Source organism: Saccostrea cucullata, unplaced genomic scaffold, assembly GCF_032062105.1.
Source record: "Saccostrea cucullata isolate Sc308-1 unplaced genomic scaffold, CSIRO_AGI_Scuc_v1 ctg290, whole genome shotgun sequence".
Lineage (NCBI taxonomy): Eukaryota > Metazoa > Mollusca > Bivalvia > Ostreida > Ostreidae > Saccostrea > Saccostrea cuccullata.
The window spans coordinates 13835-41604 of record NW_026927363.1 but is presented as its reverse complement, the minus strand read 5'-3'; the positions used below and the strand labels follow the sequence as shown (position 1 = coordinate 41604).

General features: G+C 32.8%; 2 protein-coding genes and 1 long non-coding RNA gene across 11 annotated transcripts; 1 reads left to right on the top strand and 2 right to left on the bottom strand.

The window, feature by feature from the left end:
- Window positions 1-20: 20 nt before the first annotated feature.
- LOC134274215 (uncharacterized) lies at window positions 21-27656 on the bottom strand. Of its 2 annotated transcripts, XM_062756465.1 has the most exons (6): window positions 27583-27656; window positions 24036-24113; window positions 23533-23610; window positions 22855-22932; window positions 15900-16015; window positions 21-812 (listed from the first exon to the last, which is right to left on the bottom strand). In XM_062756465.1, the coding sequence occupies exons 1-6, from the start codon at window positions 27610-27612 to the stop codon at window positions 764-766; spliced, it is 429 nt and encodes a 142-aa protein (XP_062612449.1). In that variant the 5' UTR covers window positions 27613-27656; the 3' UTR covers window positions 21-763. The 2 variants fall into 2 exon arrangements, with proteins under 2 accessions (XP_062612449.1, XP_062612450.1); XM_062756466.1 differs by lacking the exon at window positions 22855-22932.
- Window positions 1703-5475, top strand: LOC134274219 (uncharacterized). Of its 3 annotated transcripts, none has more exons than XM_062756468.1 (7): window positions 1703-1861; window positions 2546-2689; window positions 2854-2947; window positions 3064-3231; window positions 3373-3470; window positions 4040-4186; window positions 4915-5475. In XM_062756468.1, the coding sequence occupies exons 2-7, from the start codon at window positions 2658-2660 to the stop codon at window positions 4934-4936; spliced, it is 561 nt and encodes a 186-aa protein (XP_062612452.1). In that variant the 5' UTR covers window positions 1703-1861; window positions 2546-2657; the 3' UTR covers window positions 4937-5475. The 3 variants fall into 3 exon arrangements, with proteins under 3 accessions (XP_062612452.1, XP_062612453.1, XP_062612451.1); XM_062756469.1 differs by having other exon boundaries at window positions 1704-1976; XM_062756467.1 differs by having other exon boundaries at window positions 1704-2001.
- LOC134274218 (uncharacterized) lies at window positions 7001-14956 on the bottom strand. 6 transcript variants are annotated; one of them, XR_009993572.1, is made up of 8 exons: window positions 14698-14956; window positions 12639-12809; window positions 12262-12403; window positions 11753-11908; window positions 9646-9892; window positions 9192-9331; window positions 7735-7930; window positions 7001-7550 (listed from the first exon to the last, which is right to left on the bottom strand). It is a non-coding gene; the product is annotated as an uncharacterized LOC134274218 (long non-coding RNA). The 6 variants fall into 6 exon arrangements; XR_009993575.1 differs by having other exon boundaries at window positions 11753-11861; window positions 14698-14954; XR_009993571.1 differs by having other exon boundaries at window positions 11753-11857; window positions 14698-14950.
- Window positions 27657-27770: the final 114 nt, after the last annotated feature.

Here is a 27770-nt window from a genome sequence, read left to right as displayed (position 1 = left end):
AACGTCCATTCTTACGTCGATACGATATATCCCAGTAAGCTTGATATAATGGATACCAAAAAGTCTTACACATCTGCTTCATATTTGGATATTTAACTTAAAAAAAAGATGTTTACGGTAATCTATTAACCAACTTCCCTTGCTCATGCAGAAATATATCTTTATCACCTGCATACGAGTTTATATATCTAATTTGATTCGATACGCAAGAGCATGCTCTGCGTATATACAATTTCTAAAAAGAGGTAAATTATTGACAAACAAGTTGATGAAACAAGACTATCAGCAGTCACGTTCAAAGTCATCATTTCGTAAGTTCTATGGTCGATACAATGGCATTAATAGGAAATACAATTTATCATTGAGTCAAATGCTGACTGACTTTTTTCATACTAATTGTTAGGCCGTTATCTACACACTGAATTGTAAACGGATTTTCTTGTGATTTTCCTATCAAGACAAGCATACGGCGGGTGTGACTGGTCAGCAGGGGATGCTCACTCCTCCATGGCACCTGATCCCACTTCCGATGTTTTGGAGGTCCGTGTTTGCTCTACTCCTATTTTGTATTGTTTTGTGGATTTAAAATGTTTCAAAACTATTCGTTATATCCATATGTTTCATGAACTTTAAATACACATCAAACAATTAATTCTAATATAAATAATCATTAAAGTTCAGCAGACATGGCAAGACATATAATCACTCTTAAAAGAATCAATAAAATGTCATAGAAAAATATGTTGCATAAAAATCTTATCAATTATGATTTCTTTTTATTCTTCTTCTTGAGTCCGCAGGAAAAACAGCATCTGAAAGAATTAAAACAACTCTAATTAAAGTAAAAGTAATTTGTTCAAACAAAAGCAAGTAAAAGACAAAGATTATTGATACAATTATTTTTAAAATTTTTATAAAGGAGTAAACATAAATAATAAATGGACATTGTTACTGTGAAAAGTGATAATTTAAGAGATTGGTCTGGCATGTCAAACGTTGCAATATTCGATAATCTTGTGATGTATATTCAAAATCTTGTGATGTATGTTCGAAATCTTGTGATGTATATTCAAAATCTTGTGATGTATATTCAAAATCTTGTGATGTATGTTCGAAATCTTGTGATGTATATTCAAAATCTTGTGATGTATATTCAAAATCTTGTGATGTATGTTCGAAATCTTGTGATGTATATTCAAAATCTTGTGATGTATGTTCAAAATCTTGTGATGTATATTCAATATCTTGTGATGTATATTCTTAAACTTGTGATGTATATTCTATAATCTTGTGATGTATGTTCGAAATCTTGTGATGTATATTCGAAATCTTGTGATGTATGTTTGATAATCTTGTGATGTATATTCGAAATCTTGTGATGTATGTTCGATATCTTGTGATGTATATTCGAAATCTTGTGATGTATATTCTATAATCTTGTGATGTATGTTCGAAATCTTGTGATGTATATTCGAAATCTTGTGATGTATATTCTATAATCTTGTGATGTATATTCAATATCTTGTGATGTATGTTCAAAATCTTGTGATGTATATTCAATATCTTGTGATGTATATTCGAAATCTTGTGATGTATATTCTATAATCTTGTGATGTATGTTCGAAATCTTGTGATGTATATTCGAAATCTTGTGATGTATGTTTGATAATCTTGTGATGTATATTCGAAATCTTGTGATGCATGTTCGATAATCTTGTGATGTATATTCGAAATCTTGTGATGTGTGTTCTACAATTCAGTGATGCGTGCAATAAAATTGCATGACGCAACAGAAAAGTAAGGACAATTTTCATTGGTTAGAAATAACGAAAGTAGCTGAAGCGTCGGGAAAACCATGCAGGTGAGAAAAAACACATCAGTTTGTTTATTGCAGCACTAATTACGAGATGCACGAGTGTTGTTCCTGGTGACATGATGGAGATATTTCGGCCTGCTAGGGAAAAAACTCAGTAAACGTAGATGTATTGACAAAATTTGTAGGTACTTGTAACGATATGTCACGATGCTGCATTGTCAGATACAGTATTTATACATGCATGCTAAAAAGTTAAATCTCGTAGTAATCAATATAGCAGAAGAATAATGAAGAGTACATACTACAAAAACTGTGCAATTTGTAGCAAGATTAATTTTTGTTTAACAGCTGTTTTTATGACATTTTATTTCGTATTATTACTACCAAATACTGTTACCGTTTGTTAATGTTTAATTTGTCCGAGATTCCTGTACTGTCTAACCCCCGCTTTTATATTGTGACTTGTGCGCACAAGTCACAATATAAATAGCGGGGGTTAGTTAGTTGATTAAACAGATTTTGGAATCTCGGATTAGTTAATGTTATGCACATGGTTATCTTGTACTTGCAAGTAAATGTAACATTTAAAAAAAAAAATTTTCTATGCCTTTACTTTGTAGAATAATGAAAAAATAAGTCATTTAGGCTATTTGATAATAACATGCTAAATGAACATGTTTTGCTTTTTAATTCTCCTTCACTCAGTCTTTGTATAATGTATATTTTTAGATGAGCTGATCGCCAACCAGGAGATCAGAATGATCGCATCTGCTCCTGCCACTTTAAGGATGGTAAGAAGGAGGGGGACCCTGCATATTTTGCATGGAATGAAGGAAAGGCCATGGATTTCTCTGATCCTGAATGTACAAAAAGGTGAAATTATTTTTCAAAATATGACCGACATCTTGTTTTTGGATGGTGGGTGGGTGGAGTTTAATTGAGAATATTTTACTAAAAATCTTTAAAAGGGTACATGTATAAACAGAGTAGCTTACAACTGAATAAAAAAATAATTCAAGTTTAATTATTTTACAAAGGAGGAAAAAACTCAAAAGTGAGGAGTCCCTGTCATCTTCACAGATGGACCAGTTGCAGATTCCACAAGCACCAAAATGTCAATATCAAGAAAAAGTAAAGCTCATTTAAAACACCAATGATGACAAATGACCAACACTGAAACATTTTCAATAATTTTTAATAATATATAAAGTTCTTTTAACTGTACATGATTTACAATATATTTTCAGTTGATATCAGAGCACAACTACTCAGCATCCTGCACATTTAACTGTACTCAAGAAATGCAGCGCCTCTCAACAGAAATACAACTGGAAAAGGAATTGCTTGCCCTAAAAATAGAGTCTAGTAAAAGGAAGCCAATATCAATCCACGATATTAAATACAACGAAGAGAAGGTACATTTAAAGGAATTCCAATTGTGATTTCCTATTTCCTAACAATTTCAGTTACTGTAATAAAAACTTGTTGCCATTGAGGGATGAACATCTTAGATTGACTGTTATGTTAACATATTTTGTTATTATTTGGGAGTTTAGGTCTCTGATCAGCAGGGGCATTTTCTCTATATAAGAAGAAAATGGAGACTCCCTACCCACCCGATGTATTTTGTCGGACAGTTTTCTGTACATTGCAGGTAAAAATTTTATTTATTAACTTTCCAGCCTCTTATTGTAAAGTACATTTTGGGTTCAGTTTTTGCTTTTCTTTAATTTTTAAAAAAAATTATTTAAATTCTCCTTTTCTTAGAATAAAATTCAAAAAGTAGCTTCTGATTGTAATGTATAAGACTACAGACATTGAACTTTGATTTGTTATCAAAAGGATTGATTTAAACTTGTCTAAATTAATTGTAAACAAAAATAAAAGGGGGCACCTGCTATTTCTTTAAGTGTTTTTCACTGGGGGGTGGGGAAACTTTTTTGTACATACTTAAGCAATAGGAGGGATTAGATAAGAATCAATTAGTATATCAGAGTCTTAAAAAATATACTTTGCATAAGCATAAAAAAATTCTATATCAGTCTTTTTAAAACCTTTGAATTTTGCTTAATTAACTATGATTTATCCAATTTTGGAGCTTTTTACCTAATTCTGGGTAGAATCCACCCTTATGAAATTATTGACTCAATTTTGACTTAATATCACTTTATTAACATCAAAGCACAAAAACAATTCATTGTACAAATATTTTATTTATTACAGTCACCAATATATCCAAATATCATCACCGGCCCAGACGTCATTCACTCCTTTGAATTGTGCTGGTAGCAGTAAGGTGTCATCATTTGAGATGGTCACAGTATCCAATACACTGAAGTCACAGGACTCAAATTTCATACATGTTCACAGGTAGGTGTATAGTCTTTGAAATTACCACAATTGACTAATTCTGGGACAGGTAAGTATGTAAGTATAGGAATGAGAGCACCAAATCCCCGGATGCACACATGGCTTTGTTTGTTATGGAACATTAAACCGAATACTGAATGGGTAGGCGTTACGCCATTGGCTGAAATCAGGTATTTAATTGTTTTCATTTTAAAGTAAAATTAATGACCTTTGAAATAAATGATGGGATGAGGGAATATTACAGAAACTATAGAAATGCCAGGGAAGATTTTAGGAGTGGGGGTTAATTTTTTATGCCGCGTGTTATTTACTGCGAATCTCTATAAGTTGAAAATAACTGCAATTTTGACCTATAAATGCCATGGGACCATATATTTTTTTCAGTATTTTTTGTTAGGGCTTAGAACAAAGTTTGAAATGATGCTAAAGATTTTTCTGAAATTGTCATAGTAAAGTACTGAGAGGGCCTAAGGTTTGTATGGAGTTCTATGGGAAAATAATTAGTGGTCTTTTCCCTATACAAGATGCTGTCTGATGGCGTAGTGTAGAATGTAGCGTAGAATGTTTTCCAAGTCGGCTTAAATGCAAAGGTTTGTTTTAAAATTTATCATAATGACTTGCAAAAATTTAATGCAGTTAAATTTATTGTATTCTTGAAAGATTGACTAACACAATTTTTTTACACAATTACAAATAATCAAATTAATTTTTTTCCAACTTTTTTTCAGGGTCTCTGCCAAAATCTTTTGAGGATTTTTCCTCTGCTAGAGCATCCATGGATGCAAATGAAACAACCCAGGACATCCCAACACATATGGATAATCAGGCCATGGCCTACAGTATGTACAAAAGTTGCCATACTTTTAAAGCAGTAACTTGCGTGCCTCCAAATGGTGCACTTACATTTTGCTCCATGCTGTACCCAGGTTCTACTTCTGATGTAGCTATTGTACGTCACAGCCAAGTTTTACGAAAGTTCAAAGCTGGAGACCTTATTTTGGTGGTCAAAGGTTTCACCATTCATGACCAGTTGCCCCAGGGTGTCTGCTTAATTATAAAAGCTCTTTTATCGACACGAGGCCAGTTTACCATACAAGAAGCAGCACTGTTACAAGATTGCTAAAGCACTTATTCATGTGGAAAGAGCCAACGAGAGGATAAAGAATTACGAGATTCTCCGTCACATACCATCTACTTACAGACCAATCTCAACAAAAATATTTCAACTCTGTTCTTGTCTTGTAAACTTGCAAGCTCCACTTTTGAAAGAAATTACTTAAAGATACATGTACTTACAGGGTTTAAACTTGAAGATATTCTGAAAGTTAAGCAAATTTTGATTTGTTATCAATGTCACATGTACTTCAGAGCCATGTGGGCTTCCTGACATGTTTAGACAATGTATGGACACAGGTTGGATTTATTTTATTTGACAAATTTAGGAGCCCACTGCTAAATTTGTTAGCCCAAAGCACAAATTCTCTGCAAACAATTTATTTATTTTTTTTAAAAAGCATAGATACTGGGACAAAAAGTAGATACAAATGAAATACATATATAAATTCATCTTTTTAAAATTGGAGTTCTTTCTTTATAAAAATCAGATGTCATATAAATATTGAATCAAAGGAAATAAAATTGTATTCAATAAACATTTTTACTATTTTTTTTTTACTTGGTAATACATGTATATAAATACGTAGCCCTGGCACATGTCTTCAACTGATAAACTGACAATGACACAATAAGATTTTCTAGGTTAAATATTTTAACTACAACATATCTAAATAGGTGAAAACATTTTTTTCTATTCATATGATTTCTGATCATTTACAACAGTTTGAAAACTAGGAGTTGTTAGTATATCTCTCAGGTAAAGACACAAAAAATTGTATCAAAAGGATTCTTGTATCAACCATTTATAGGGGGTTGGGGGAAATTCCAAGTCGGCACATTAAATGCAAAAAGTTTATGTTTGGACAAATTTGCATGTTAAAATGTATTGTATTCCCATTCGAAAAACACAACAAAATTAGGGAATTTCACCAATAAGTCAAATTAAATTTTTTCATTAAAATATTTTTTTGTCACAACAAAAAAAAATCGCAGAAAAGATTTGAAAGGTAGGTTTTCATTACCAAATTTTTAAAGGGGTCAGGTTTATAGGATATTTACGAACAATAGGACCATACTGCAAATCAGGTGATTTATTTTTTTTTGATGCCATTATACAGAAATAAAATATTTTTCTGTAGTTTTAAATCAAAAATGTGCAAAAAATGTTAAGTTTTTCAGTAAGGTGACTGCAGTAAATTTTCTCTTTGCCATGTTCTGTAATTTTCAATATCCAGAATTTTTATAATGAAATCGGCGATTTTTCTCCAGAATTTTTATTCGCCACGTTTTATAATCATTTTTTTACAAAGCGAGCAACTTACCAATTTTATGAGCCCACACCAATTTTTACTCGCAATTTGCGAGTGGGCGAGCGTTAAGTTTAAACCCTGACTTATTATAAATTTGCATTGGCATGTGACAGTATACACTAAACAGTGAAGATATTCATACCAAAGTGCAAGGGATAAGCAAATTTTGATTTGTTATCAATGTCAGTGGTTATATTTGTTAACTTTGTAGTATGTTGTAATACATGTACTTCAGAAAATGAAAATCCCTTTTGTTTAGCATGGATTTATTACAAGAATGTTTGGCAATTCGATTCTTCATTTGACAATATAATTTGGAAGAGGGTTTACTTATAATTTTAAATCTCTAGTTTAAAGTATATTTACCTTTAAAGCACAACTCAACAAATTCATGTTTTCAACAATTTATCTATTAAGAAAGACAAAAATGTTACATTTTCACTTTGAGAATAACATCTTCAATTCATTAATAAAATGATTCTAAATTTTGATATTCTTTTTTTATGTAGTACATAGATTTTATTAATCATCATTGCTATTTAAAATAGTCTTATAAGCCAGAAGTTTTATGATGGATTCATTGGATTGTGACATATCATATCATACATTTATGAGACTTGGGAACATTCAACACATTTAACATGATTACCCATTTTCCATTGTTAGAAAATTCTAGAGGTACAAAACTAAGTGTCAAGAAGTTCAAACCAGAACTCAGTTTTCCATCAGTGCTGGAATGAAAATGTTAATGTAGAAATCTATCAGCTTTGGAACATTTGCTGTCCATTCAATGTCTTTTACTATTCTAATCACAATGCAGTCTACTCTTGTCCACACAATTAAGTCGCAGAATGTTTTGTTACATATGTGTAGCTGGCCTTGAATTTGATGATAGTACGGGTGACTGGTTTTCAGGCACAGGGTATCTTGTTTAAGATCTAAAAAAAAAAATCAAAAAACACTTAAGTTGTGTCATACCAGTACATATCCCCTCCTTTTTCAATATCTTCATACCATATTGAACAGCTGCACTTGTAAATTAATACATGTTTTGAAATCATTTACTCACCAAGATTTTTAATTTCAAAGTACTGGACAATACAGATTTTTAATGTTATTTACCTATGAAAAATCCTTCAAATTTTGTGCCCCATCTGCTACTGTTGAAGACGATGCTGTATATGGACACTTCACCTCTACAATATCAGGAATGGCGTCTTTGGCTTCTGGAGTTTGATAAAATACACTGCATGTTGGTGGTCGAACAACTAAGCCATCAGGTGAAGCTCCCAACACTCCGGATTCATGCAACCATATCCTTTCCAGAAAAAATTATAATACTACTGAATGCAAACAAACCATAATACAATTGATTTTGTAATGCAAACAAAGTCTAAGTAGAGCTTTTATAATCCTTCTACTTCAAAAAGCAAATTTTCTGGAATATGTTGGTAACTGAATATTTATGCCCCGCCATGAATATGGCCGGGGCATATAGTGTTTGTCATGTCCGTCTTCCGTCCTTCTGTCCTTCCGTCCCACTTTGTGTTTAGCTCTGTTCAAAGCTAAGTTTCAAAGAAACTATCCAAGATATTTTCATCAAACTTCATATGCTGATAGATATTGATGAGAGCTATGCAACTGCATCAACATTTTTTGACCTTGACCTTTCCTTTGACCTTGACCTGACTTTTCTTAAATAGTGTTTAGCTCTGTTTTAAACATACCATTCAAGATGGTGTTATCAAACTTTACATGTTGATACAAACTTGCATAGATGATGCATCTAGAGATGAACACTATCAGGACTTGCTTCGGATGCTGGATCTGACCTACATTTTCCAGATGAGTGACCAGGTTGAAGTTTTTGGAGCAGATTTTTTAAGGAACTATAAGCCCTACTTAGACCAAACTTGCTTGGATGATGCATCTAAGGATGGACACTACCAGACTTGCTTCGGATGCTGGATCTGACCTACATTTTCCAGATGAGTGACCAGGTTGAAGTTTTTGGAACTATTCCTAAGCCCTACTTAGACCAAACTTGCATGGATGATGCATCTAGGGATGGACACTACCAGACTTGCTTCGGATGCTGGATCTGACTCACATTTTCATTCCCAAGTAACTATAAGCCCTACCTAAACCAAACTTGCATGGATGATGCAGCTAGGGATGGACACTACCAGACTTGCTTCGGATGCTGGATCTGACCTATATTTTCATTCCCAAGTAACTATAAACCCTACCTGAACCAAACTTGCATGGATGATGCATCTAGGGATGGACACTACCAGACTTGCTTTGGATGCTGGACCTACATTTTTATTCCCAACTAACTATAAGCCCTGCCTGAACCAAACTGATCAAATTTTATACATGTACAAATTTCATGTTGCTTTACTAATATATCCTCGGCGGGGCATTCATGTCCTATGGACATATTTCTAGTTTTTTTTTACAATTAGACTTCAGTAATTGATTTCTGTTTTTTTACCAGGATAAGTCCTGTTATTTGTTTTGACACATTGAATGTTAACATGTCAGAGGTTGAATGAATGTTATTTTGTGCTGTATACCTGACTGCTCTACAGCTGCATCAAAGTCCTTTTCATACTTTCTCAAAGCATCATCTTCATGAGTGATACCCCATGCAACAGCCTTGATGGACTCCAGATTGTAAGCCGACATCAGCTGTTTCTTCAGTGACAATGTCAATCTGGAGAAGAAAATATGATTTTTGGTTATTAATCTTATATTTCCTGCATCTTTATGTACAAATATCTAGTCATTACAGTCGAACCTCATTATCTCAAACTCAATGAGACCAAGAAAAATGTTGGAAATATCCGTGGATTCAAGAATAATACATAAAGAGTTATCAAGAATAAAATGTCCCAGTCTTTTATAAATGGTTTGGACTTCAAAATTACTTTGACATATCCATGAAATATGAGATAATGGGTTTGAGATAACAAAGTTTGACTGTAATTTTAAAAGTCTATTTCGCAAAAATTTAATCACACGTCTTACCGCCTTTGCTTAGAACTGAGAACTGCACCAAAGTTGGAAGCTGATATGCTATGTTTCCTTACAATCGACCACATTGGGTTGTTTCATTGCCAATGCAGCTCTTTTAATGGATTCAGGGATAATGCATGCTGTAACCATACCATAGGGGTATCAGAATGAACATACTCTGGTGATGTTAACAGGTCTTCAATGAGAGGTACAGGTGGACCAGGTTCACATGGCTCTGGTTCAAGAATCCAATTCAATGCTGAAAAATTTCATTACTTGTGTCATTCTCAAAAATATCATCCATAATATCCATATCACATATACCAAGTATTTATATAAGAGTCCATACATTTCATTTTAGTGAACACTGTCATGGGTTTTTGTAATGTATGCATTACATATCAAATTTACAACTCACTTGCATATATTTGTTCAGAATTGTTCCTGTATATAATTTTGCACGTGGCATTCTTAGTGTGAAAATGCCATGTAAAAATTGGTGCAAATGTACAATTAATATTTACTTAATTATTAACAAGGTTTCATAATGACAGAGTATTTAAATAATAGAAGAATGATCTGATAATTCGCAAGAATATGAAACAAAATATTTTTTTTAATGCAATTGAATAATTTATTTTTCCTTTCAAAAATGTATGCTCATGTACAAAAATGCTATCATATTTATAATATTGTCTTTCCAATTATTCAAAGGTTGTTATTAATATTTATTACATAGTATGTTCAAAAATTGGGCATTATACATAGCCAACTATATTATACTCCTCATCTTTGTACATTTGTTCACAATTAAAATTAACCATCGGTCAGTAACAAAATAACAGTTTCATAATACTCGTAATATAAAAATCGAATCAAACTTAAATAACAACAATAGTAACACCAAAATCATAACTTCCTTCTTATATTTTACCAATAAACCTTCCAAGGTGCAAAAAACACTGGTCACTTTCATCAGAGGGTCGGTTTAAGGCACTTCAAATATGAAGCAAATTTTTTAACAACTGATTTATTTATATTTAATGATTGATCATTTTTTAAAAAAAAAAAAAAAAAACAAGAGGCCCATGGGCCACATCGCTCACCTGAGCACTGTGGCTAGGAAAAAGTAAAAATTGGTTTTTTATTGAAAAGTTTAAATCCAAAAGTAGTCCCTTGACCAATCATGGCTTTGCTTTTCTTGAGAAGGTTATTTTTAAAGAATTTTCCTATATATTTCTATATAAAATTTGATCATCCTTTGTGGCCCCGTCCTACCCCCGAGGACATGATTTGAACAAACTTGAATCTACACTACCTAAGGATGCTTCCATATAAATATGATCAATCAGGGTTTTGCTGTTCTTGAGAAGAAGATTTTTAAAGATTTTTCCTTTATATTTCTATGTAAAACTTTGATCTTCCATTGTGGCCCCGCCCTACCCCGGGGGTTATGATTTGAACAAACTTGAATCGACACTACCTGAGGATGCTTCCATATAAATAGGATCAATTATGGCTTTGTCATTCTTGAGAAGAAGATTTTTAAAGAATTTTCCTATATATATTTTTATGTTAAACTTTGGTCAGCCATTGTGGCTCCGCCCTCCCCCCGGTGGTCATGATTTGAACAAATTTAAATCTACACTACCTGAGGATGTTTCTCCATAAGTTTCATTTTTCCTGGCACAGTGGTTCTTGAGAACAAGATTTTTAAAACATACCATCAAATTTACATTCATTCCCAATTATCTCCCCTTGAATGAGGGTGTGGCCCTTTATTTGAACAAACTTGAATCCCCTTCACTCAAGGATGCTTTGTGGCAAGTTTGGTTGAAATTGGTCCATGGGTTCTAGAGAAGAAGTCGAAAATATGAAAAGTTTACAGACAGACAGATGGACAGACAGACAGACAAACAGCTAGATAGACAAAATGTGATCAGAAAAGAGCTAGAAATGAAACATTCCTCACCACAAAAGCCAGAAGAATATAGGGACCACCACCAGTAACATGTTTCTGGGAAGAACCAAACCAAGCAGAGATAAATATCAATAGTCCTGAATCTTCGATGCAGGACCAAGTACGAGAATTGCTACAAACACTACTCCGGAGACTTACCTATTATCCTATGATGTAACATACTTTGTCCACTGCAGCTGGTTCCCTCATAAGCTGGTAGCGAAGACAGTTCAGGATGTCCTGTCAACTTTGTTCCTCAACTTCCTGTCTTGGACAGAAAAGCAATAAGTGGAAATCTTTAGTGTTGCCTAGTGACTTTGAATTAAAAAGAAAGTTGCAAGATTGTGAAGGGGGGGGGGGGGGTTCTGATGCTGTGCATTTTAATTAAATGTACGAAATCTGTATTTCACAGTTTAATGCATTCATGTATTTTGTGAATTGTCTTAGGATTCGTGTAATAATTGTTGCTATGTATTATTAAGCACTAAATCTATTCAACTGCATGTGTAAATGGGGAAAATGTGAATATGTAAATGATGTATAATTGCAATGTGTAAAATGTGACATTTTCTTATATGAGGGAGTCAGTGTTCATGTAATTTTTTTTTCATTAATTATTTTATTTATCTTGATAAAATTATTTCAATTAACAATATTGTTTTTCTTACCAGTCTGATGAACTCAACAAAGGTTACAGAGGTGAATGGTAGAAATATGGGTATTACAGGTGTCAAAACTCTTCGTTGAAGACCAGACTGCATGCCGCACTGTAAAATCACCATTTTTGATCTTTAAAAGGGGAGGCTACTCCTGAAATCAAAGAAATTGTCATAAAAATGAGTAACCTGATTTTCTTTAGGTCTCACACAAGGAAATAATTTCACTATATGTTACTATATAGCTTTAATTAAATAAATTAATTAACTAGACTCTCAGCAGATAATTCATGAATGAGAAAAAAGATTAATGCTTAGACAAAATTTGAGATCAGAAAAAATATACCCCTTATGCGGCTTTTAAGAAAGAAAATTGAGACTAAACATACCTATACCCCGAAATACACATGGGCAAACAGCCAACACACCATCGAGGAAGTTACATCGATCATGCGTACCTAAAAAAAAAGAGTTCCCTTTGATTCAGTGGCACAATTCTGCTGATATGATATTCCTAGTGCATGAGTCCAAAATTAAAACTGTAGACCTACGTAAAGTTCCTGAAAATGAAAAAAGAAAAGAAATATTATTGTCTCTATATACATCATACATAGAACTACATTTGTTCATTTTAATTAGCTATCTCCTTGCATAAGACCTTTAAGGGTAATTTTATGCTATTTACCATGTGCACTGATTGCCATAAAACTAAAGAAAAAATACCAGCCTTACAAAGTCACTTAACCATGACCTTTGACATACCTTACTAAGAATACCCTGGACAATTTGGTTTAACTTAAGACTTCTGAATTTTTAAATGCAGGTTTTGATAAATTAACCATTTAATATACTTATGAGCTCATAAAACTGTTCTTTAAAACTGTATGATAAAGAGTGTAAAAACTTTGAAACATGTTTGGAAAGTATTATCACACATGTGATATTATGGGATAAATTATCACCACAGAAAGATCAAAGAAAATCACTGCAGATATGCAACAATAATTCTTATCATTGTTTATTGTATGTCAAGTCTAGAATATGATATATCATTACAAATATTATGATTTTTAGCCGGGCACATTGCTCGTAGAGCAATGCTCAGCTATTGCGACGGTGAGCAACAGAAAATGCTGCTTCTTCACCGCCAAATTGAGTTTACGAGTAAAAGTATGGTACGTGCACCAGCCGCTGTTGAGAAAACAAAATCCATTCAACACCTTAAGAAATAGTAAATTGAATATTTTTATCATAATATTAAATTGTTTAATATTTTTTCCTGGCTCCTTTGACTAATATTTTACAAAGTATAATTCAACGGGTGCGAAAGGTTTTCACCAGGTATCCCTGTCTGCATCATATTCTATAAACAATATAATTAAAATTAGATGTTAGATCTGCTCGCATACTCGCCACACTAACATCTAACAAGTCATCCCATTGAGGGTCACGTAAGAGGTTAAATTCGGAACGCCTCAAGATTTATTCGCTTCAACAATATATGATGATTTTGCCAGCTGCGATTTGATTAATTGATAGAATTTGACCTCTGACGTGACCCTCAACGGGATGTTGTTAGATGTTAGTGTAGCGAGTATGCAAGCGGATCTAACATCTAATTTGAATTAGATTGATTCTATAAATAAAGGTTGTACTATCAGGCTAACACAAATGCAGGGAACATCATTAATGACTTAATGCAAATCTCCCCGCTGAGGACACATCAGTGCAGAGACGTTTGACCTTAATCTTGCTGCATCGGTGTTTATTTACTTCTGTTTGTATATAAAGCCGGATTACCCCGACACAATACGTGATAAATATTTTTCGCTGTTAATTTCTAGCTATATTTTATTTTATTTTTAAAACTATTTAATATTATACATGCCATTGAGATATTTTTGTGTGTATTACATATTCTCTAAACGTCTGAACGTGATTTTAAACTGTCACCACAGTCCTTGTTCATTATCCTGTAAATGAGCCCGGCTCAATACATTTACTATAAAAATAATTGGACAAATTTGTGAATGACAATATTCAATGATGCATAGCAATTAATCTTTTCCAGACATTCCCCTTCTCCTAAAAATTTGTCGTGTTATTTATTTATTTATTGCAAAGTCGTCCCTGGACTAGGGCTACGGTCAATGCAGCTGCAATGGGCCATGCAATTTCGAACCCTGCGTGGTGAGAGTTTGTCCCGAGACACAGTTAGATTATTCTAACTAGCACCAATATAGAATAAATCATACCGATTAATCAACATCACTACAATATGAGGACGTAAAAATAGGATAAAACATCCTTTAGCTGTTTAGTCCAGCAATAAGCCACTAAATTGTTTTTGATGTACCTTCAAACAAATCAAATTAATGTTCTTGATTCCCACTTTTCACGTTATGACTGACTTAGTGCTTCTTGATACCAAAACAATTTTTCTATTACCTATAATTTTGACTTTAGGTTGAATTCGTCAATTTCATGCTTGCGAAGTTGTGTCAATGTGTGCATTACGACCGCTCCGGCTACTTTCGTTATTTCTAACCAATGAAAATTGTCCTTACTTTTCTGTTGCGTCATGCAATTTTATTGCACGCATCACTGAATTGTAGAACACACATCACAAGATTTCGAATATACATCACAAGATTATCGAACATACATCACAAGATTTCGAATATACATCACAAGATTATCAAACATACATCACAAGATTTCGAATATACATCACAAGATTTCGAACATACATCACAAGATTATAGAATATACATCACAAGATTTCGAATATACATCACAAGATATTAAATATACATCACAAGATTTTGAACATACATCACAAGATATTGAATATACATCACAAGATTATAGAATATACATCACAAGATTTCGAATATACATCACAAGATTTCGAACATACATCACAAGATTATAGAATATACATCACAAGATTTCGAATATACATCACAAGATATCGAACATACATCACAAGATTTCGAATATACATCACAAGATTATCAAACACACATCACAAGATTTCGAATATACATCACAAGATTTCGAACATACATCACAAGATTATAGAATATACATCACAAGTTTAAGAATATACATCACAAGATATTGAATATACATCACAAGATTTTGAACATACATCACAAGATTTTGAATATACATCACAAGATTTCGAACATACATCACAAGATTTTGAATATACATCACAAGATTTTGAATATACATCACAAGATTTCGAACATACATCACAAGATTTTGAATATACATCACAAGATTTTGAATATACATCACAAGATTTCGAACATACATCACAAGATTTTGAATATACATCACAAGATTATCAAATATTGCAACGTTTGACATGCCATAGCCTAAGACCATAAACTTAGAACAGACTAAAGTAAAAATTTCAAACTAATTTAACCTTTGAAAGACTTGTTATAATATGAAACAAAATTTTCAACATATGTTTGAATTTTAATGTTATACAAAGTAGCAATTTTGTAAGTTAATATGTTACACGAAATTAAATTTATTAAAAATCCAATTTTTGACTTCAGTCTATTATCAGTTTATGGTCTTGGGCAGTTTGTTTCTCCATTTTTACTGAGCTGTAGTGACCTTGACCTACTTACATTGTTTTACTTTTCTCTTTTTGTTTATCTGTACTGATGTGTGACGTAGATTGTTGTCTCAGTCTTGTGTCATTGTTGTCCTCTGTGCTCACATTACCATTCTTGGAATTCAGAACCTGATAAATGTTACATTTCAAAACTGTCGCATAATTGAAATGACCATTAGGTCATGCTTTATTACTCGAACATCTGCTGATTATCAGGACGTTTAGCTCATACACTTCTAATTTTATGAATATCCTATTGTATGAAGAAGAGGATAGAAAAGATTCATTTAAGGACTAATAATCCTCTTCTCTTTAATTCACATTTTTTCAAAAAACTTCAAAAACTTCCCAACATTGATTTTTATTAAGAGTAATACCAGCAGGTTAAAATGGTAAACATTTTAAGATTTGAAGCGCTGCTTAATTTTTTTCAGAAATGATTTTTATGTCAGATCATGCTATGAAGAAATTTTAAAACAGACAAAAATTTAAAATATGATTATACGAAAATCATATTTAGTATCATATCTATTAAATCATATAGAAAACAATAAAACGCTGCTTCCTAAGTCATGGTTTAGCTATATTGTATATTGATTGTAAGGAAAAAAAACATCTGTTCTCTTTCTTCTAAATATTTTCATACTAAATAAAAATTCTGTATTTGGTACTTGAAAGATAAAACCGTTATTAAAAACATAGAACTTATTCGAATTAAAGGGATATTAAAACTGGATTTAAATGTTTTTTAAATAAACAAAAAAACATTTGAAAAGTATAGTAAAAATAAATAGGTGATATTTCTATCATTTGTAATATATTTGATCAAATCAAATACTCACAGGTTTTTAAAAAAGAAACTCTGAAAAAGAAACTATGAGTAGTAGTCGTATTTTTAACTTGGAGAGTTATATTTCTTATCAGAGGGTCTGAGCAGCCCTCATGTCATATCCTGAATGGGACACTGCATTTTGAAATATCCACTCGGGTAAAAAACAAAGGAACCTGAAAGGAGGCATATCGGAGGCTTGTTGATCCTCGACATTTATAATCTTTTGTAATTTAATTAAAAATGGCGCACCTAGTATATGTAGAGTGTTTATTTCTACTTAAGTTTTCGCCTGTATCCATCCCATTTCAGCTCTGAAAACTATAAATGACCTAAACAGGAGTATGCTTAAGGTTTATCTTTAAACTTTGGATTGTTTTGACAAATGCTCAAATGTCTTATTAATTCTTCAGCATTTTGTGATCGTAACCGCTTTTTTTTTTAACCTTTATGGCATGTTTTCGGCATTGAAAGGACAACGACAAGTACATTATTATTGCCGTGGAGAACAGCGGTATTATTACAATAAGTTCGCATGTGTTACTTGTTAGAATTATTATTATTATTATGTTTATTCAGGCAAAGAGTCAAATTCATTACAAATCATAACACAAATTACATTCCAAAATTAATTAGGGATCGCTTAAAAGTTCTAGCACATACATGTAGCTATCACATTAAAACAATATCACTCCAGGTATTATCACAGTTATCATTATCACAGGATTATACAGATCTCAGAACCAGATCTTATCACATACAACACAAATAAACATATTTTTAATCAATCTTTGCCTAGGATAACCCATGAAAGCAATATATAAAACATGCTTATTTCCAATGGGGTCCTAAGATGGTACAAGTTGATTATAATTTAATTGAATAAGACAGCATAGACAAAAAATAAAAAAATAAAATTGAGGATTACATAATTTTCCTAGCCTGAATAAAATAATTTGACATATATATACATAATCACAGTTTCAGGTTAATACAAATTATTTTAAAAAGTTTCATTCCCTTGTAAAAATATTATATATAAATACTTTCTTCCATCCTTCGAGCTTCTTGTGTAAGATGCAACTTGACAGCAGATTTAAAACTAGCTCTATTGGCTATAGTTTTTACTTCCAATGGAAGAGAATTCCAGTTTAAAATGGCTTGATAATAAAAATTTGAATCATTGTATGCTCCAACCCTGGGTACATGATAATTAAAATTGGACGCTCCCCTAGTAGCATTATTATTCCTATCAAAATTCTCATTTAGATAATTTGGTGCTAGGCTATGATTGATGTTAAAAACATGATTTAGTCTTAACTGTTTTACACGATCAGATACACGTAGTGTATTTATTGAATCTAAAATATCGCAATTGATCCTGGCTCTAGGATTCAGATTTAAAATAAATCTTACTGTTTTGTTTTGAAGAACTTGTAACTTATTTTTCAAAGATTTGGACAGACTTTCGTACCATGCTGATGAACAGTAATCAAAATAGCACTGAATTAGTGCAGATGCTAATGTTAATCTGGATCTTTTATTTAACCATTTTCCATTCCTGTATAAGAACTTCAGTCTAGAATTGACCTTGGTCACGATCTCATCTACTATTAAGTTACATTTTAGAAATTTATCAATTGTGATTCCTAGATACTTAACAGAGTCACTGGATTTGATAATATGATCGTGACATTTAACCTCAAATTGACCTTCATTTTTTAATTTGCGACTTGGACCAAAAAGGATAGACTCTGTTTTTCCAAGATGGAGAGATAACTTATTATCTATTAGCCACTCGGAACACTTCTCTAGCACCTTCCCAAGTTTGTTAGAGATAACATTAGGGTCTCTGTGTGAGCATAAAATAGCGCTATCATCAGCATAAAGAATGAGTTTACAATCTGTATCTATACTGATGGACATATCATTAACATAGCATAAAAACAATAAAGGGCCTAAAATGCTCCCTTGGGGAACCCCACAAGTAATTTTCTTTGACTTAGATACAACACCTCTGCAACCCACCACCTGAGACCTGTCAGTTAGATATGACTTAAACCATTGATTATCAATTCCCATAATGTCTAATTTGTTACATAATATTTCATGGTCCACTGTATCAAACGCTTTTTGTAGGTCTAACATTATCATTCCTGTAAATAATCCCTTAGAGTTATTGTCCCTAATATGGTGCAACAAATGTATAAGGCATGTATCAGTAGAATATTTACTCCGAAACCCAGATTGAAACTCATACAACATGTTATTGTTATGTAAAAATTCCTTAAGTTGACAATAGACACTTTTCTCTAAAATCTTTGATACTACACTTAAAATACTCACTGGCCTGTAATTCCCTACTTGGAGTGGGCTACCCTTTTTAAATAAAGGCTTGACCCTAGCCTGTTTCATACTCTCTGGTACACATCCAGAACTTATTGATTGATTAATGATTGAAGTTATAGGTGATTTAAGAACCCTTGCTCCTATTTTTAAAAATTTTGCTGATACCTCATCAAGACCAGTACTTTTTGTTGTACTAAGACCACATAGTTCTTCATACACAAAAGTCTCCGACACAGGACTTAAAATAAGAGAATTGTTGTACAAATTTCTGTTTGAATAAAAACCTCTAAAATGATTTGACAAAACATTGTATGTGCCCTTTGCAGTGGGTAGAGCTTCCACCAATTTTGATGCAACTGTAGTAAAAAAGTTATTAAAATGATTAGCAATATCCATGTCATCACCGTAAATCTGGAAATTTTTGCTGTAGATAAATTTTTAGCAAATTTGCGGGTTCATTGCATTCGCAAAAATATTTTTCTTAAAAATAAATTACCAATAGGAAAATGTAAACAAAGCAATGTTAATTCGCAAAATTTTGAAACGTAAAAATTAATCAACACCATCTTGACCCGAATTCGCAAAATAAAATCGACGTAAAAATTTCCAGATTTACGGCATGACTAATATCATCATTAATATTTAAAACAATTTTTTTCTCTTCTTTCTTTTGATTTCTATAACCTAAATCTTTCAAATGTTCCCAAAGTTTTTTAGGATTATCCTTATTTTCTTCAAGTTTTTCTGTTACATACTCTGACCTAGCCTTTTTAATCTTTCTTTGAACCAAATTTCTAACCCTTGAAAAATTTTTCTGATCTTCATCTTTTTTGCTTTTTCTAGAAATGTTCAAAAGCCTATCTCTCTCATTTATAAGTTCTAAGATTTCATGATTCATCCAAGGTTCTGTTCTCTGTTTTAATCTCACTTGTTTTACAGGTGCAAATCTATTAACAATATTCAAAAATACTTCCTTGAATGCATTCCAGTTTGAATCAACACAATCAGATGATATACAAGATGTCCAGTCTACCTTTTCTAGTTCTTCAACAAACAGAGCAGAATCAAAATGTTTCATTGATCTAATCTTTACCGTGTTATGTTCTTTAATTTGACCTTTAGAAATTTTTCTTGTGCAAAAAATTAGATCATGATCACTGAGACCCATTGTGATAGTGCCTGCCTGAACATATTTTTCATCATTGTTTACCAAAATATGATCTATTAGTGAAGAGCCCATTTCAGTGATTCTAGTTGGAATTGAAATCAATTGGCTAAGCCCAAACAAATTTAGAACATGCTTATATCCTTCATATAATGGATTTTTCTTATTTTGCATACAAATATTAAAATCGCCAAGAATAATGTTATCTAAGTCAGATCTTAGACACCCTAGGCACTCCTCAAAATGTCCAAGAAACTGTTGATCCTGGGGTGGTCTGTAAACTGTACCCACTATAAAAGGTTTTGTGTTTGGTAGGTAGATTTCCGCCCAGACAGATTCTGTGTCATCTGAATTGATTTGTTGTTGAGAAAAAGCAAACTTATTGTTGATGAACATACACACACCTCCACCATTTCTATTTCCTTCTATCTTTGCGAATTACAGAGAAGCCCTCAATATGAATTTCTGAGTCGTTGACTGAAGAGTCTAGCCATGTTTCACATATCCCAATTACTGCTGCTTTCGTTTTTTGTGCTATGATTCTGATTTCAGACATCTTTGGTAGTAATGATCTTATATTTAAGTGTATAAAGTGCATGCCTCTACGCTTAAAGCATTGGAATTTTTCATCATCCATATCTTCAATACCGTTTGCTAAATCGTTCCTAGTAGGTGAATAACTTAAATGATCATTTTCGGATGGAGAAGGTGATGGAATTTCGAAAGATTGATTTCTCTCTGTCGTAAGCTTCATGCTACCCGTACAAGTATCACAATTAAAAAGATATTGCCTTTTTTCACAGATGTTTAAACTCTGACGAATTTCTGTTTTTAAACATTTGACGTGAGTTTTTTGATGACAACTGGTACACTCGGCAGCTTTGCTGCTAGCTATAACACCTCGAGAACAGATAGGGCACGGATGTTTTGGTGTGCGTGTCTTTGGGCCTGGATTTATATGGACATCCCCACTTCTCAAAAGTGTAAGGCAAGCAAAACATGTTAACGATGGTTTTAATACAATTGGATCATTTGATACAGAGTGTTCGATTAGGTAGTCTTTCCCAAATTTCCTCTGACTGTTTTTGTTTTTAGTTAATGGTTGACATAAAATTGATGATATAAGTTCATGGTCTGGTAAATCTGACAAGATGCATCATCGAGGTTGATAGGATTCTGGTATATCTGGTTTAAAATCCTTGTGCAAGTTAAAATTTAACAAAAAGCATAAAAAAATAATACTAACAAAAATGCCGTGCTGTCCTGCCATCCCGATCCCGACCAGATGCCCAGTATGTCCAAAATCCTTAAATATTCATTGCACGTTCCCAGTTGTCAACAATTATTTTATAAATAAATCCTAAATGCTATAAATGAAAGAAGCAAAAAAGCTGTACTTTACATGAAAAATAAAGTTTTATTCTGAATATATGGATGCTGACTCCTCCATGTCACCTGATCCCACCTCTGATGTTTTGGAGGTCCGTGTTTGCTCTACTCCTATTTTGTTATGTTTAATGGACTTTTGATATATAGTAAGATGTGAAACTAGTATGCAATTAGGATTTAAGCAGTTGCTGAAGACAGAAAAAACCTGCTCTAAACAGACAAGTTGATGATTAATTTTTCATACCGGTATTGAAGACACTACACTATTTACTGCTTGGAAGTCTGTTTGAAATTTTTTTTCTTCCATCTGCAAAGAAACACAAATCATATAAGAAATAGAAATAAAACCTTTTCAGTATACTTTAATTATTATGGTAAATTTTTGGTCTATGTATCTAGAAAAAACATCGTTAGATGAAGAGGGATTCAAAGTTAAGGCAGTCAGATTTAGAATAAAAAAGCCTTACTATTTATATGAAATTACTCTGTCAACACATACAGAACAGCTACAGGTTTTAATGCTAAAAGGGGTGCTTACAACAATAGAATGTACGCTGACTTTAAACGAGATTGTTAAATCTATGTAATATTAACTTATCTGCCAATAGTTTATATCGATTAAAAATGATCTTACTAGGATATGCTCTTGGGTAGCAAATAAAGTTTATGTCATATGAAGGTACATGTAATTGTGGAATAATTAAGCAAGGAAAGATCATGATAAAAAATGCTTGAGGTCATCTCGTTTGTCACATAGTTAAGTTTATTTGGCCATCTTTAATCAGTAAAACATCAAAATACGAAATAGAAGTAGCATTTTCATTTCAAAGGTTTATTATCCTGGGTAACCAAATTTTTACTCGTTCATGGGACGCTATTTTGTGGATAATGTTTTCATCAAGAAGGTTTGGTAATGACGATAAATGCCAGGTACCATTCATCGAGACGTAAATTCGTAAGAACACCCTAAGAAATCCACTCATATAACTAATATTTGACCCAAGGAACGAAGATGATTTCATTGGCAAATAAATTTTCATTTGAATATAAATAAACATTAAAAAAATTAATATAGTATTATTAGATTGACGTTGTGTACGTCCGCGTTTGTACGGTAAGACTAGGCTTGGTTTTTCTTTCTAGAATGTACAAGTATGTAAATAAATTACTTTGGTAAATTATTAGACAATTATTATCTGGGCAGTAAAATTATTGAACCAGCACTGGTGTTCTTACCTTCTCAGTAGCCTGTGTAATGAGATTCGCTTTATTTTCTAACTGGCTTTCCTTCTGCATACATTTCTCTTCTTTTATCTAACAAAAATGCAGCAAAGGATCAAAATATAAATATAATTTAATATATATTATAAGATATGAAGATGACGAACAGATATTAAAAAAGTCATTGAAATAATGCAAATTTTGAAATGGGCAAAGAAGGACTTAAAAACATCAGAGGCGCAATCGGGTGCCATGGAGGAAATGGCGACTCCTTTCGACCCGTCATTATCGATCATCTCCTTGTCCTGATCGGTCAAACAAAAAGCCGTAGACAATACAGTATAAAGATAATGACCTTAAATGAAAAACATCAGTCAACATTCGATTTAATGCATATTTGATAAATTGTATTTATTTATTTACCCAGACTTGCATTATTTCGATGATATCGGTCATGGAACTTGTCCAAAAATCAACCTGTTTTTCATATCTTACATCGTTTTTAGAAATTATTCAAACGAAGAAAGATTTTTTGTTTTAAAATTTTGTAGGGTCTTTTACTAAAACTACGTGGGCACTCGGTCATACATAGGAGGAGGATTGGCTATGCCTGGAAGGCTTGCCAAAACATTGTTACTTAGAGAAATATATATTCTACTATTGAAAATGATGGACAATAACTAGTTTGTGTACCTCTTTTGCAGTCTGAGTAGAGATATCCATTTTATTCTCTGCTTGGGATTCTGTTTGCAGACATTTCTCTTCCTTCCTCTAACAATGTAGTGAAAGATAAAATTATAAAAGTAAAACAAAAAAGTTTTGTTAAATTCTAGTAACTTACTTTAAAATACAACAATTACAGCTGGTTATGAAGAAATCCTGCTAGTTTTTTTTTTTTACTTTTTAACTTTAACTTTAGCTTTTTAACTTGCAAAATTATAACTTTAAAAGAAATTTTTAGATATTCCTGTTTCATTAACCCGTTTTCATTAGCTTACCTCGCTATTAGAAATATTCAAACGTAGAAAGATTTTCTTTTTTAAAATTTTGCAGGGTCTTTTACTGAAACGACGTAGGCACTCGGTCATACATAGGAGGAGGATTGGCTATGCCTGGGAGGCTTGCCAAAACAATTGTTACCTAGAGAAATAAATATTCTACTTTTGAAAATGATGGACAATAACTAGTTTGTGTACCTCTTTTGCAGTCTGAGTAGAGATATCCATTTTATTCTCTGCTTGGGATTCTGTTTGCAGACATTTCTCTTCCTTCCTCTAACAATGTAGTGAAAGATAAAATTATAAAAGTAAAACAAACAATAGGCCCACGGGCCTTATAGGTCACCTGAGCATTATGCAACAACTTTCCAATTATTGAATTTGATTCATGTTTTAAGCCAGATGCTATATGGCATTCACAATTTTGAAAGAGGCACCACTGATCATCATAACAATACACTTAGCAGTTGCTTAGCTTGGTTACTGAATACCCATACGCAGGGTAGGGGAACAAAAATGCATTCCAACTAATCAGTAATATTCAGCAATAAACAGTAGTGCTCCTAACACTGTGACAAAAACCCCTGACCCTAGGTCCACACATTGCACAAATTTTAAAAAGGCACCCTTAAAATTGCCTATCAAAAAATAAATAAATGTTTTATAAATACAAAGGAGCAGATTTCAAACAATTAATTCATTTTCAGTATATAAGTATAGCCCCTACCCCCCAACACTGACCCTGGGACCTTGAAATTCACAATTCTGCAAGATTAGGGCCCTTGTTCATCATAACTATATAGGTAGTTCATCTGCTTCATACCCAGAGAAAATTTTCAAAGATTTAATGTATTTTCACTATATAATCAATAGAGCCCCACCCTAACACCAGAACCCCTGACCCTGGGACCAAAAAATTCACAATTTTGATTGAGGCACTCTTGTTCATTATAACTATCCACTTAGTTAGTTTATTTGATACCCAGGAGCAGAGAAGAAAATTTAAAGAATTCATGTATTTTCACTATATAATCAATAGAGCCCCCCCCTAACACTAGAAGCCTTGACCCTAGGGTCATAAAATTCACAATTTTAGTTGAGGCACTCTTGCTCATCATAACTATGCACTTAGTTAGTTTATTTAATACCTAAGAGCAGTGAAGAAGATTTTTAAAGAATTCATGTATTTTCACTATATTATCAATAGAGCCCCGCCCTAACACCAGAACCCCTGACCCTGGGGCCATAAAATTCACAATTTTGGTAGAGACACTCTTGCTCATCATAACTATGCACTTAGTTAGTTTATTTAATACCTAGGAGCAGAGAAGAAGATTTTTAAAGAATTCATGTATTTTCACTATATAATCAATAGAGCCCCCCCCACCCACCCACACACACCAGAACCCTTGACCCTGGGGCCATAAAATTCACAATTGTGGTAGAGACACTCTTGCTCATCATAACTATGCACTTAGTTAGTTTATTTAATACCTAGGAGCAGAGAAGAAGATTTTCAAAGAATTCATGTATTTTCACTAGAGCCCCCCCCAACACCAGAACCCTTGACCCTGGGGCCATAAAATTCACAATTGTGGTAGAGGCATTCTTGCTCATCATAGCTATGCACTTAGTTAGTTTATTTAATACCCAGGGGCAGAGAAGAAGATTTTCAAAGAATTCATGTTTTTCCACTATATATAATCAATAGAGCCCCACCCTAACACCAGAACCCCTGAACCTGGGGCCATAAAATTCACAATTTTGGTAGAAGCACTCATTCTCATCATAACTATGTACTTAGTTGGTTTATTTAATACCCAGGAGCAGAGAAGAAGATTTTCAAAGAAATAATACATTTTCACTATATACTTAATATTTAGCCCCGCCCTAGCACTAGAACCCCTGACCCCAGGGCCATGAATTTCACAATTTTGGTAGAGGACTCAATGCTGATTACAATCATGGAAACAGTTTGACTGCTTGATGTCCAGGAGTAAAGAAGAAGATTTTTAAAGATTGCATTAATTTGAATGGTTTTGGCCCCACTCCTCAGGCCCCAGGGGGGCAGGGATCATGAAATTCATAATTTTTGTTCCCCTTCACCCATAGATGCTTTGTGCCAAATTTGGTTGAAATTGGTTCAATGGTTGCAGAGAAGAAGCTGAAAATGTTCAAATGTTAACATACGACGCACGACGCACGACACACAACACACAACACACGACGCACGACGACGGACGAAAACGGATAGCAATAGGTCACCTGAGTTTACTCAGGTGACCTAAAAAAGTTTTGTTACATTTTAGTAACTTACTTTAAAATACAATAATTACATCTCGCTATGAAGAAATCCTGCAAAGACAAATCTTAGTACATTAAGCTCATCCACATCAAATTTTAATTTAAACCCTATATAATTTGGATTAAAGAAGTCTCAATAAACAGGCTGTCCTTCCAAATATCCTTCAAAAGTTTATTTAGCATTTAACTTTAATTTATACTGATTTGTTGGTTTTGCATTGTAAATTATATTTCATTTCGTATATTATAATCGAAACCAACTACAGATGTGGGCGCACGACCAAAACTTGTTTCAAAATAATTATAAATTTTATTTTAAAAAATGTCAAAATTGTATTTATTTAAATTAACGTCTACTTAAGAAGAGGGCAATACTTCCTTTCGTCTTCAATTCAACATTTAGACATAGCGACGACGCATTATCAATTAACATAGTTTCTTTAAATCATATGTCGATTTGATATATCCTAGTGAACGGGAAACAAAGAGTTTACAAGCTCAAATGTCCATGAAACAATACAAAACAGAAGCAGAGTAAACACGGACCTCTGAAACATCAAAGGTGGGATCAGATGTCAAGGAGGAGTTAGCATCCCCTTTTGGAAAATGTGAAATTATAAAAATTCACCGAAATCAACAAAATCAAATCTTCGACATTATAACTCTATATACAACCTTTTCCAACGAAAAATTAAAATCCAGGCTTTTTAATATCATTGACTGCTGCTTTTTCAATAAAAATGGAACTTGTAAATCAAATAACATTTATTTCTTTTTTATTTAAAAACCATCCTTATTGTGCACAGGTATACTCTGAAGTTAATAATGAATGATGCTTCAGTGTCTGATTGACAATATCTGTTGACCATGGCATTCCCAAGATTACAAATTATGCTCTATTATTAGCAGACTTATTGTATATTGTCAGCAAATTAAATGTATCATTGACTCAAATGCTGACTGAAGTTTTTCAAACTAATTGTTAGTCCATTATTTATACAATGAATTGATCACAAGTATATGAGTTTATCATTGAAAGTAAACCAGTTCGCTACTTCAACCGTCGACACAAATACTAATCGTTACAGGCCATTACTTCAGATGTTTCTCGATCATGACAAGGAGCACACAGAGGGTGTGACCGGTTGGCGGAGCATGTCCACTCCTCCATGGCACCTGATCCCACCTCTGATATTTTGGAGTTCTGTGTTTGCTCTACTCCTATTTTGTATTGTTTTATGGATCTTTGAACATGAATATTATTAGTTATCTCCATATGCTTCATTGTTTTAAATTTTTTGCATGGTCTTTTACTAAAACAAGCACCTGGTCGTATATGGGAGGAGGATTAGCTCAGTCTTAGAATGCTTGCCAAACATTGTTGCATAGAGAAATGAATATTCTACTCTTGAAAATGATGGACAATAGCTAGTTTGTGTACCTCCTTTGCAGTCTGTGTAAATATATCCATTTTATTCTCTGCTTCGGATTCTGTTTGCAGACCTTTCTCTTGCGTCATCTAACAATGAAGTGAAAAATACTAAAATAAAAGAACAAAACAAGTTTTGTTGAATTTTAGTAACTTACTTTGAACTACAACAATTGCATCTGGCTATGAAGAAATCCTGC

Coding starts and splice junctions, on each gene's coding strand:
- LOC134274219 (XM_062756468.1), top strand. CDS start 2,658: ATGGATTTCTCTGATCCTGAATGTACAAAAAG. Junction 3,232..3,372: donor TTAAATACAACGAAGAGAAG/GTACATTTAAAG, acceptor TTGGGAGTTTAG/GTCTCTGATCAGCAGGGGCA. Junction 3,471..4,039: donor CAGTTTTCTGTACATTGCAG/GTAAAAATTTTA, acceptor TATTTATTACAG/TCACCAATATATCCAAATAT.
- LOC134274215 (XM_062756465.1), bottom strand. CDS start 27,612: ATGGATATATTTACACAGACTGCAAAGGAG. Junction 23,611..24,035: donor CTACTCAGACTGCAAAAGAG/GTACACAAACTA, acceptor CTACATTGTTAG/AGGAAGGAAGAGAAATGTCT. Junction 813..15,899: donor AAAGAGAAAAGTAAAACAAT/GTAAGTAGGTCA, acceptor TAATTCTTTCAG/ATGCTGTTTTTCCTGCGGAC.